This window comes from Miscanthus floridulus, chromosome 9, assembly GCF_019320115.1.
Source record: "Miscanthus floridulus cultivar M001 chromosome 9, ASM1932011v1, whole genome shotgun sequence".
In the NCBI taxonomy this organism is placed as follows: Eukaryota; Viridiplantae; Streptophyta; class Magnoliopsida; order Poales; family Poaceae; genus Miscanthus; species Miscanthus floridulus.
Genome location: NC_089588.1, coordinates 62,590,401 through 62,602,579, shown reverse-complemented (window position 1 = coordinate 62,602,579; position 12,179 = coordinate 62,590,401). Strand labels below are relative to the sequence as shown.

At 48.5% G+C, this 12,179-nt stretch overlaps 1 protein-coding gene across 2 annotated transcripts; it reads right to left on the bottom strand.

Moving 5' to 3' along the window:
• Positions 1–5,488: 5,488 nt before the first annotated feature.
• On the bottom strand, positions 5,489–7,276 carry LOC136482047 (F-box protein At1g67340-like). Of its 2 annotated transcripts, none has more exons than XM_066479295.1 (3): positions 6,977–7,276; positions 6,705–6,879; positions 5,489–6,599 (listed from the first exon to the last, which is right to left on the bottom strand). In XM_066479295.1, the coding sequence occupies exons 1-3, from the start codon at positions 7,198–7,200 to the stop codon at positions 5,970–5,972; spliced, it is 1,029 nt and encodes a 342-aa protein (XP_066335392.1). In that variant the 5' UTR covers positions 7,201–7,276; the 3' UTR covers positions 5,489–5,969. The 2 variants fall into 2 exon arrangements, with proteins under 2 accessions (XP_066335392.1, XP_066335394.1); XM_066479297.1 differs by having other exon boundaries at positions 5,490–6,599; positions 6,705–6,867; positions 6,977–7,275.
• Positions 7,277–12,179: the final 4,903 nt, after the last annotated feature.

The window sequence follows — 12,179 nt, the reverse complement described above, 5'->3', positions numbered from 1 at the left end:
GCATATGAGAAAATTAATACTTGTACTTCAATAGGCTTTCTCGTGCTCTTTTCCTAGAACTATGCTCAACACAGAAAATCTGTAAAACTCCATATAATTGCACTGGGCAGTAACAAAGTTAAGTTATTATATCAATCATACTAGTTCAAAATGGTGTGGTATGCAGAATTAGCACACAGTCATTAGATTAAATGATGCAACAATGATATTGATGCTTTTGGTGAAAAAAATTGGCACCTGCCATGAAGAGCATTTGATAGTAACAAGTTCACCTAGAGAAAATGTAGCCTTTCTCGGAATGCATCGGCCATGCGCATTGGATAATTGCAAATGCGTCCGTCAAGTTAGCATCGTCCATTTTGCTGGCACAGGCATGGTACCCACGTGTCAAGGGACAAGGTAGTGGATCCGAGGATGCGAGCAAGACATCGACATGCCCAAGGATGCTTGCCATGCTGTTCTACGGCCGAGGACGTTTGGGCCTAGAGTTGGTTCAGTGAGCAGCTTACCTTGGGGAATTTCAACAAACAGCTGCACTGCATCGTCCATGTCCGGCTGCTGGAGCACTGCCCCGTGCGCTCTGTGGCGTGTGAGGTCGCACAGGCACGGGGAAGCTACGAAGTGCCGGTGGTGCTGGTTGACTACTTTGTCACACTTGACATGCTTTGTGGTAGGTTGGTGGCCCCGCGCTGCTCGGCCCGCTGGACCACCTGCTCACACCGCGTCTCTCTCCGCGCCGCCACCATGTTGGCGGGCCTCATGCGACGGCGTAGTGGCTAGTGCCTCCTCTTACTCGCACCTCTGCAGCTCCACGTTAGCGTGCCGACGCTCTTTCTCCGCCGCCTTCTGTTCCGCCATCGCCAGTCGATACGTCTTTGTCGTCAGTGCTGCCCGCGAAGAGGAACCCAACTTTGGGCGATAATGTGTCGAGTTGAGGAACCAGGCAGCGGCCGCGGCACGGGGATGGGAGTCCGTGCGGACGCGGTCAATGGCTATCGCGGCAGCCGGCAGGCAGACCGAGCGCGGCAAGTGTCGAAACTCGCAATCGCCATAGGCGAACGGCGGAGCGTTGCAGGAGGACAGAACAGGTTCACGATAATGCTGGCACATGGGCGTCCGTCTAGGCATCTTCTGTCCGAACGGCTCATCTCTGGGCCTGCCCAACGACCAGTCAACCGCTCATGACGCGGTTTCTAAAAAAAATTAAAAAACACAGTGACATTTCCTTTCCCCACTACTGCATGCATGGGACCGCCGTAGGCGCATCCACCGCGCCACCCGCCTGCCGCTAGCCTTCTCCAACGCGGTGGCCTTCTCCAGCCGTAGCCTTCCTGTTCGGCCGCCGCGCGCCCACTCCGCCTCGCCGTTGCCGCGCGCCCATCCCGTACCACTTGATCCCGCCTGTCCCGCTTGCCCATCCTGCGCCGTTGGGCGCGCGCCGCCCGCTGGTCGAGCGAAGCCCGGTGCTACTAGCGATGGTGGTGGTGATGCTTGCGCGGCGCCGTCTCTGACCCCGATGGTTGGAATCACCCGGCTTCGGGCTCTCCATGTTGCAAGCGCATGTTTCAAGTGTTTCAGATGTTTCGTAGGTATGTTTCAAGTGTTTCATGCGGATGTTGTAAAAGTAGATCGAGATGTTGCATATATTACAATAATTGTACATGTATGTTGCAAGTGTCTGTTTTCAATGTTTCATCTATTTTTTTAGACTTATGTTGTAAGTGTGTTTTATCTAGATGTTGTATATGTTTCACACATATGTTGCAAGTATTTTATCTGGATGTTGTGTATGTTTGTGATTGTTTTTCAAGTGTTTTCATGTGTTTTTGCATATCACTACCCTAGCCATTTTTTTCCGTGACGGCCATAACTGTCAGGGAAAATGACAAAAACCATCACGAAAGACTATCCGTGACGGTAACCGTCAGGGTTGAGCCGTCAGGGATAGACAGACAGGGAAAGTGGTCCTTCCCTGACAGAAAACCGCCAGTAACTATTTCTTGACGGCTGAAACCGTCAGGAAAGGCCTAGCCTGACGGTTGCTAGACACCCGTCAGAAAATATTTCCTGTCAGGTATGAAACCGTCAGGGATGCTTCAAACTTTCTGTGTCGGTTACGTTCCCGTCAGGATATATTCAAACTTTCCCTGCCAGAGAGTAACCCGTCAGGGAAATTTTTTTTCTTCCCCGTCAGTTACCTACCGTCATGGTATCTCTGACAGGAAATGATTTGGTTGCCAATTTGCACATTCAAAAATATAGCTTATTTGAGCCATTAAAATTACTGTTAATAGCAGCTGATTTAACCACTCAATGCAACAATATTATATAGCAAGTCATTCAACCATTCATCCATACTCAAGTAATATAAATATTACAGATGGTCTTAAAACATCATCCAAGTTGTTCATAACAAATACAATTCAATCCAAAGCTAAATTATAGTTACTGCTGGCTAGTTAGCCTTCTAGTTAGGTACCTATCGGCTAGCACAATTTGAAGTACGGTTCCTAGTTAGGTACCTAACAGCCACAGGTTCAAATGGCAGTTTCCTAACAGGCGCCTATGAAGGCAATATCTAGCTCCCAACACAACTTGCTACTGCACAAACACACATGCCCTCAATACGCAATCCGAGACCCTTCAAGATGATATGCCTTGACCCTTCAGGAGGCCATCTGTTGGTAGCTAGCAATCTGCTGGTACCAGAATGCAGCTTTGATGGCAATATGTAGCTATTTCTACGCAAGCATGCATGCGGTGCATAGACAATATGTAGCTGCTACTTCACAACTAGCAGTCTAGCACACATGCCTTGAATAGCAGAATCCACATTTGTTGCGTGACGACCAAAATACCTCTGTGCACATCACATGCCCTTCCAACTTGCTGGTTGTAACCATAACCTGTAGTCCGATGAAGAAAAGACTACAGCCTACAAAATATTTCCTGCCATCACACTTATCCTTATCCTTGTTATCTTTGTAGTACAACATGCAGTTTTTATCACAGACATCAATTTTATGGTATGGCATACCAAGGCCCTCTAGCAGTTTTCTAGACCGGTAGAAGTTGTTAGGAATCCTAGAATTAGGAGGAAGGAGTTCATGCATGAGTTCCACAAAATCATCATAACATGCTACTGAAAGATTGTACTATGATTTAATGGCCAATAAACGAGTAACAGCAGAGAGACTAGAATGCAAGGTTTGCTCATGTACTTGCTCATCTACACTAACAACCATTCTATAGAAGGCTTTGGCAAAACCAGTTGGTGTTTCATCATCTAATGGTAGATGCTCACCAGCTAAGTCAACTAACATAGCATCTATCTGATCTGTCTCACCAAATCCCTCATGTTCTACCTCAGAACCAATCTCAAGGTTCTGATTTCCCCGCCTCTCACCATGTGCTGTCCAAGTTTGGTAATTTTTCTTGAACCCATTGTGGCACAAATGTAACTCTATCCTAGGCCTTTTATGCCTGAAAAAATTTCGGCATATGGAACAAGGGCACCTAATTGTATCAGACTCAACTAATTCAGGGATTGAGAAGGCATGATCCAAAAACTCTTTTGTTTTGTCAACCCATTCATTTGATAGCCTACCACGCTTCCAACCACTATACATCCACCCACGATCTATCATATCTTATCTGCCAACTTGAGTCAGAAGATAGGAGCTAACCAGCTGCTTGCAGAGTCACACTAGTCGTCCAAGACTTCGACCACAGACAGAACCAAGTAAAGCAGCAACAGGCAACCAGATCACAGTGAGGAACCTGTTACCAATTCAGACATAACACAAATTACTTTAGTCAAACAAAATAAAAATTCATATACAGCTAGTAATAGAACACTAAAAGACATAATAACAAATAAATTTCCTATACAGCTAGCACACCATAACCAGTGAATCACAATGCAAAATAGAGTGAATCACAATGCAAAATAGAGCAGCTATAGCAAAATAAGTCACTAGAAATTTGTGTTATGTCTAAATTTGTGCCAAATAGAGGAGCAAAATTCATTGACAAAATTATATGACAAGTGAATTAATCTGTATATACATAGCAGCAAAAATAGTCACAGGAAATCAATCAAAAGCACATCTAAATGCAAGCTTTGAAAGGATTGGAAGCAAAATCCTCAGGTTACAACCAAGCTTCGATTGTGTAATATTGGTGCAGGGATTGCAACAGCTAGCAACCAGAGAGCAGTCAATTCACCACAGCAAATCTAGCACAGATCAAGAACATATATGCTACATGGTGGCCATGGTCTGACCTTGCTGTCCGTTAGTGAGCGCCCAATTGTTCTTCTAGACGGGCGGCAAAGTTGGTGGTCCAGAAGCTAGAGTTCCTCCGGCTCGTCCGGTGCTGCAACAACAAAGAAGCCCCACTGCACTTCAATTGCCACTGCGGGCAAAATCAAGTCAGATGTGCATCAATTAACAAGGGCAAAAAGAAAGATACAAGATGCAAAATTGATTGGGGATTTGAAGATGGGAAATAAATCAAGAAAAGACGAGCACGTACGACGGCGGAGGGGGCTGCTGCCCTTCAGGTCGGCGTGCAGCACCTCAGGGCGGCGGGTGGGGCTGCTGGTGGCTGGGTGCAGGCACCGCAGCCGGCGGCGCTTTGGTGGTCGGCGACGTCGTGGCGGGCGGCGGCGGTAGCTGGCGGCGGCGTCGCAGCGGGAGGCTGTGGTGGCTGGCGGGGGGTCTTCGCGGCCAGCGGCACCCGTGGCTGGGGGCGGCGCCGCGGCGAGCCGCCGCTGGTGGGTGCACGCGGCCGCTACGCGCCTGGGCGATGACCGGAGCTGGAGGCGTGGTGTGTGGATGGATAGGGTCGAAACATTTTTCTTTAGATTAGAATGGGGCTGAGGCTAGTTGGAGGGATAGGGGTCACGGGCGCGCGGCGGCGAAATAATTGTGGTGGACTCCCGCGGGCGCGTCTCTTTTGGGTGGGCCAGAGCACGCGCGAGGCCTGTTTCTGCGCGCCAAAAGCTCTGGAGGAGCGCGCGAGACCCTTGTTTCTGCGCGTGGAAGGCCCCAAAAAAACTCTCCGTGATGGTTGGCACCGACGGGTGAGAACTCTCCGGATGGTCTAGCTGTAACGCGGGGGAAGTTTCTACGCTGCTGACGGAGGATGCGCAGCCGACGGGAGAGCTCTCAGCCGACGGGAGAAAAGTGATCTGGCGTGGTGTATGTTCAGGCGCATGTTTTGAATGTTTCGTCTGTTTCGTACTTATGCTGTAATTGTTTCATTTGGATGTTTCAAAACTAGATCGGGGTATTGTGTATGTGGTTGGCAGCTGCTGGGTGCCGTGCATGGAGGGGAGCGGCGCAACTGGTGTAGAGGGGCGCGGGAAGCAGGGAAGTGTGGGGGGAGTGGCGCGGGCAGGACCCCTGTGCGTGCATCAAGCCCTAGCGCGGGCGTTGCAGCAGGCGGGAACGTCCGACACGGGGTCCGTCCGGCAGGCGCTGCCGTAATCATTTAGGTTCAAGTCTCTTGCTGAGCATGGATCCTTGTATTTTCAGCTGATTATTGGAGTACAGGCAACAACATACTCACAAAGCAAAAGCCGCGTGACGGGAGAGAAGACACGATATGTAAAACTTTGCATCTTTTTTTTGTCACGACAGACAGACAGAAGAATACCCTACCACCACGCCGACGGCATGCCTTGCCTAACTCGCACAGACACCATACTAGCATCACCATCTGCTAACATTTGTTAAAATCCCAAACAACTCTAATCATTATCCCTAACAACTGATTGATCCAAAATTTACAAAAGAAATGCAAGCACCTATTTTAATCAACCTCACGTTTACACAAAGAACTAAAAGCTACCAACAAGGCAACATGTAGAGTGGCACACTACCTAGTAAAGTACTACTACTATTCACAAGCTATGTACATGCGCGACGTTCGCGTTGCCTGGAACAGCCGGCCGGCGTACACGTTCACTGCGCGTTCCCGGCGGCGGCGAGCCACCACCGGCTAGCAGCGGCCGCGCACTGGGCGCGGTGCACGCGCTTCCAATCCAGCGCCTGGCACGCACGCGAGCAGTAGATGGCGGACCCGCACGCGGAGCACCGCCGGAACTCGTGCCGCCGCGTCTCCCGCCGCCCGCACTGCGGGTGCGAGCACAGGCGCACGTCGGCGTCGGCGTCGCTGCCGTCGCCTTCTCCTCCTCCTGTCTTGGCGTCATCCAGCGCCCACCACTCCACCATGAACCTACTGGCAGCGTCTTCTTCTTCTTTGCCGTTTCGTCGGCGGTGCGGCGAGGAGGAGACGAGCTCGCGCGCGGCGGCATGGAGCAGGAAGTGGCGTCCGGCCGCGGCGTCGCGGCGCGCGCCGTAGCCGTCCTGGAGGCAGTGGCCGAGCTCGCGGAGCGCCGGGACGTGGCCGAGCCACGCGGCGCGCGCGCACAGCGCCACCCCCGCGCGCGGGTCCTTGTCCGCCTTGTCGCCGCCGCTGCCGTTGAACTGCACCACGGCGAGCGCGTACAGCGCCGCCCCGTGCCCGCCCGCCGCCGCGCGCGCCAGTAGCGCCGCTCCCGTCGCCCTGCTCCCGATGCAGTAGAACCTCACCTGGCATCATCATCAACAGCCGCGACAAGGACACCACGACTCAGGAAACGAAGGAATGAGTGGGTTCGTTCCAAGAAGCAGGAGAGAGCAGAGGTCATCCGTTACCATGCCGAGGAAGTAGCAGGCGTGGAGGTTGCCGGCGGCTGCGCACCGCCGCAAGAACCGGTGCGCCGCATCCGACCACCTCCCCGCAGGCACGGCGACGGCCGCCGCCGACGCACGCGACAGCACGGCGGGGTGCGCCGCAAGGTCCCGGAACCTCCTGCACCTGCATACACAGCTGAAGACTCAGCACAGGGACGAGGCAAAGGCGACGGCGGGTAGAATCAGCAACGGACGGAGGAACGGAGCAGAGACATGCTATGGTAGCTACTCACGGTAGCGCCGCCGCAGCGAGGTCGGCGGGGCACCCGGCGCGCGCCGCGAGCCCGGCTAACACGGCCAGCACAAGGTCGTCGGGGAGGCAGTCAAACGCGTCGACGACGAAGCCACGGTGGCCGGACACGACGACCTTCTGCTTCGCCGGTAGCGTGGCCGCCTTACTATTACCGCCGCCGCAGCTGCCGTGCTTGCTGAGGCTCCTCGTCGTCGGCTTCCTCATGGCGGCTGGCCGCCACCCTGTGCGGCGCGGTGCGGAGAGAGAGAGAGAGAGAGAGAGAGGGACAGGTAGATGCGCGGGAGGATTTTGTATGTATATATACGCGCGGACGTGAGGCGTGCACGTGGCAGGGGTACGGCGGCGGCGTTTTGACCGCTGCAGCCGGGGGCGGCCGTTCGCCAACGAGTGGTGCGCGCGGCTCGTCGATGGCTGCACACACCGTTCCTTGCGATCCGGGCCATGCGTCTGTTTGTTCGTCGCGATCTCCAACGTGCTTCCGCTGACGCGAAGTACCTAGCCGCAGATAAGCTCGAGGCTTGTCAACCGCGCAGCCCGACTTTGGGCTCTCAACAACCCACATCTGAAAAATAGATTCAGAGCACCAGCTTCATGCAGCTCAACCATAAAAGAGTTTCATCGTGGATCTGAACTCCTACCAACCTACCTATTTGGTAGGGCTCCAACTCCAATATAAATTTGTTTGTAAATACAAAAATGAACTAGGAACTAAAACAAAAAAGTCAGTCATACCAACCTGTTTGGGAGGGCTCCAGCATCTCCAATACGAATTCATTTGTAAATATAAAAATCAGCTAGGGGCTAAAATGATAAATAAAAGGTCAGGCACAACTGTGTCTTTGTCTTCCTTGCACAACCGCGAGCTCGGGTGGGGCGCGGGACGCCTGGTCGTGGTGGGGTTGGGGGTGGGGCTCGCACGGCTAGGGCTCAGATGGGGACGGGGTGCGCCAGCCGTGATCCTGTCGGAGCTCACGGTGGTGGCCGCTAGGAGAGTTGGAGCTTGTGGTGGCGGTAGGCATAGGCAGGTGCGCGCAATAGGGCTAGTCAGGCGTACGACGGAGCCGAAGAGGCACGCCAGCGAGGCTAGGAGAGGTACGCGTGGCGACCAAGACGATGGGAATGATCCATGAAAAGAAGAAAAAGAATTAGTATATTGGATCGTGTAACGTGTGGCAGTGGCGTGTAATTTTCTCAATTCCACCAAACTTGAGTTTTCATAACACCCTCTGAGGTGCTCCACGAAATCCATGAATCTGAGGATAGAACCATGGATTTCGTGGAGCTGCTGTATGGTAGATCTGCGTGGAGCTGGAAGCGTTTTGATTGAAAAAGTGGGAGTGGAGCTATTTTTGCAGATCTGGAGCTGCTAGAGTTCTCCCAAACATATCCTAATTAGTTGTCACATGAGGCATTTTGGTGGCATAGTAATTTATGAAACTAGAAGCATATCTTGTGCATTATTGTGGGAATTGCGAATGATCTGTAACCAAATTATAGATAGACTACATATAATTACTTGTATGAAGAGATAAATTAAATTATCATTTTTTAATGTTTAGTGGAGATGGCATGCTGATGTGGACAAGTAAATGCATGTTAGCGGGTGATGTGTCTCACTGAAGCATATATCATAATTGTATGTGCTAGTAGAATGTAACTACATCCAATAGTAGGCTACTGAGGTAGACAGCTTGCGTGTGGAGATTGAACCTCTGGTGGGGGTTTAAGATTATAAGATACTAGAAGAACACCCGCACGTTGATGTGGGACTCTCTTAGAAATAAAATTGTTGACTAGGTAAGCTAATGAAAGAATCAAATAAAACGTTTATAGAATATTAGATTGAAATGTAGGAGAATGTGATGGCCATCAAATGTACAACGTGGATGCCTCGTATATTAATAGATTAAAAATAGTAATTGCATTTAGTGGAAGATGATGTCGCACTTATTAGCTAGGTATGACATGTGGATAGCTTGCATGTAGAGATTGAAAGATAATGGTGTTTGTTTTTATAAGAGATATACATATACATATACATATACATATACATATACATATGCATATGCATATGCATATGCATATGCATATGCATATACATATGCATATACATGTACATATACATATACATATACATATACATATACATATACATATACATATACATATACATCACTACTAGAGAACAGACTTTAGAACGATGTCCTAATTTGGCATTAGCCTTGGCATTTTTTTGCCACCGGGACTAAAGGTTCCTGCCCAACGGTCGTCCGCGGGGCAGGGATCTTTAGTCCCGGCTGGTATTACCAACCGGGACTAAAGGTGGTAATACCAGCCGGGACTAAAGCTTTTAGTCCCGGTTTGGGTGATGCCCCGGGAATAAAGATTAATCTTTAGTCCCGGTTTGGCCCCCTAACCGGGACTAATTATCCCGACCTATAGACCAGCTCATTTCTTCCTCCTCGAGCCCGAGCCATTCCATTCAAACTCACTGCCTCTGTTCTTCAGCTTGCTGTTGTTCTTGCTCTCTCCCTCTCCATTGGTATTGCTCTTCGATTTTGGAGGTAACAAACTTAATCCTCTTATGTTTTATCAGTAGCTTATCTCATTTTGCGATGTAAATGCATGTGTAACTTTATATGTTGGACTTTATTATGATTTTATATGTCATTTTTAGCTCAAAATCACATGATGATTTGCATATATGTTTGGATAAACAAAAGTTAAATTAGTTCATCAAAATCATGCCTCGCTTGTCCTCGCTGGAGCACGCGCCATCCTCGTCCCCGACGGCTTACGTGATCTTAGAATTAATTTTTCCATGAAATGAAAAACTTAGAAAATAGTTAGAAAATTGTAGAAAATCCGTACTAGTTGAACTTGCGGACCGTGTTCAGCTCGGCGAGCATGTTCTCTGTCGAGCGGTAACGGACGTCAAGGAGGAGCTTTGATTCTACGAGGGAGAGCGACAACGGTCGTGGAAGACCATGTTCCCTTTCTCGTAGAATCGGAGCTCTTCCTTGGCCAAGTACGGTGCCGTCCGGTGGAGAAATGCTCGCCGAGATGATCACGTAAGCAAGGTCAACTAGTACGGATGGTTATTTATTGAAACATGTTTTTGAGCTATAATTCAATGGATATTTGATAACTTCAGACCTACAAATGTCATCTACAAATGTTACTATCCTCGGCAACCTAAACGCCCGCAAGCTCACCGATATCGAGCAGGTCACTTAGAATTATTTTTTCCATGAAATAAAATACTTAGAAATCATGCCTTTTATTTTTTAGAATTAAATTTTCTATGAAATGAAAAACTTAGAAAATAGTTAGAAAATTATAGAAAATCCGTACTAGTTGAACTTGCGGACCGTGTTCATTTCGGCGAGCATGTTCTCTGCCGAGCGGTAACGGACGTCAAGGAGGAGCCTTGATTCTACGAGGGAGAGCGGCAACGGTCGTGGAAGACCGTGTTGCCTTTCTCGTAGAATCGGAGCTCTTCCTTGGCCAAGTACGGTGCCGTCCGGTGGAGAAATACTCGCCGAGATGATCACGTAAGCAAGGTCAACTAGTACGGATGGTTATTTATTGAAACATGTTTTTGAGCTATGTGATTTCTATGTCATTTTTAGCTCAAAATCACATGATGGTTTACAATAGTAAAATCACTTGATAGTTTGGTATTTTACTATTATACATAGTACATATTTCATGGTTTAGTTAGATAAATAAATAATTTTAGTTTTGTTTAAATATATTATTTTAGAAAATATGAAATTTACACTAGTTTGCAAAAATAAGTATAGAAAGTAGATGACAACTGGTACCGGATCCTCGGCCTCTCGTTCGGTTGCGAAACGACTGAGGCCAGAACTCCCTCTCATTATCTGCGGCAAGTGTAAGCAGAAGATTGTGATGGAGTACCGAGTCAAGAGACAGGGACCCAACAAGGGTCGTGTTTTCTACAAGTGCCCGGATCGCGATGTAAGTTTCTTACGCATTTGATTATTATGGCTAATTGACCTGCTTTTCTTGAATATTTTTGACTAAATATTTTTTGGCTTTAATTTCAGTGGGAGGGCAATGGATGCGATGGTTGGTACTAGGAGGAAGATTATGCTACATACGTGTAGAATTCGGGTGCGCTTGAGGTAGCGGTTGCTGATGCTGAGGCAGTGAGCCAGCAGGAGAAGCTTATTGATATTCAACAGAAGAATGATTTGTCTGTTTTAGTTGCGTACGGTCACAAAATAATTATGTTACTGAAGTGCATTGTAGTTTTAGTTTGTTTAGTGATAGTTGGGATTGCTTACGTTGTAGTTAGGCTTAGTTAATTAATCAACCGTGTGTGTGTCATCTATGTTGTGTAATAAAATACTTAATTATGTTTAAGGTTTTCATAATTTGTCGTGTAATGCAGATTATGTCACGCCATTGGATGTACAATGCCGATCGCCGCTCCCAAGACTTTATTGAGGGCGTGCACTATTTCTTAGGTGTGGCCGAGGCAAATAAGCGGGATGGTTTCATGTGTTGTCCATGTGCCATATGTAAGAATTTAAAGGAATATTCAAGCTCAATGAGTCTTCATTCATATTTGCTTAAGTCAGGTTTCATGTCAAACTATATATGTTGGACTAAGCATGGAGAAAGCGGGGTCATGATGGAAGAAGGTGAAGGAGAAGATTTAGACATTGATAACATTATTGCTCAGTATGGTGCCTTTGATGATACTACAATGGGGGGAGATGAAGAAGAGGTAGCGGCAGAAGATGATCTCGGTGATGCTCTTGGCGATGCCATTCATGATGCACAACAAGAATACAAAAGTGAAAAAGAGAAAGTTAAGTTCGAGCGCATGCTTGAGGATCATAGGAAGTTGCTATACCCGACGGCCGAAGAGGGGTAAAAAAAGTTGGGTACAACACTGGAATTGCTACAGTGGAAGGCAAAGAATGGTGTATCCGACAAGGCATTTGGGAATTTATTGAACCTCATAAAGAAGATGCTTCCGAAGCCAAATGAATTGCCCACCACTATGTACGAAGCAAAAAAAGGTTGTCTGCCCTTTGGGATTAAAAATCCAGAAGATACATGCATGTTCTAATGACTGCATCCTCTACCATGGCAATGAATACGAGAATTTGGATGAATGTCCGGTATGTAAAGCAGCGCGGTATAAG

Excerpts from the sequence above, each read along its gene's own strand:
- LOC136482047 (XM_066479295.1), bottom strand. The coding sequence starts at position 7,200 with ATGAGGAAGCCGACGACGAGGAGCCTCAGCAAGCACGGCAGCTGCGGC. Across the intron at positions 6,880-6,976 it reads CTCGCTGCGGCGGCGCTACC|CTGTGTATGCAGGTGCAGGA; the intron begins GTGAGTAGCTAC and ends CTGAGTCTTCAG. Across the intron at positions 6,600-6,704 it reads CCTGCTACTTCCTCGGCATG|GTGAGGTTCTACTGCATCGG; the intron begins GTAACGGATGAC and ends TGATGATGCCAG.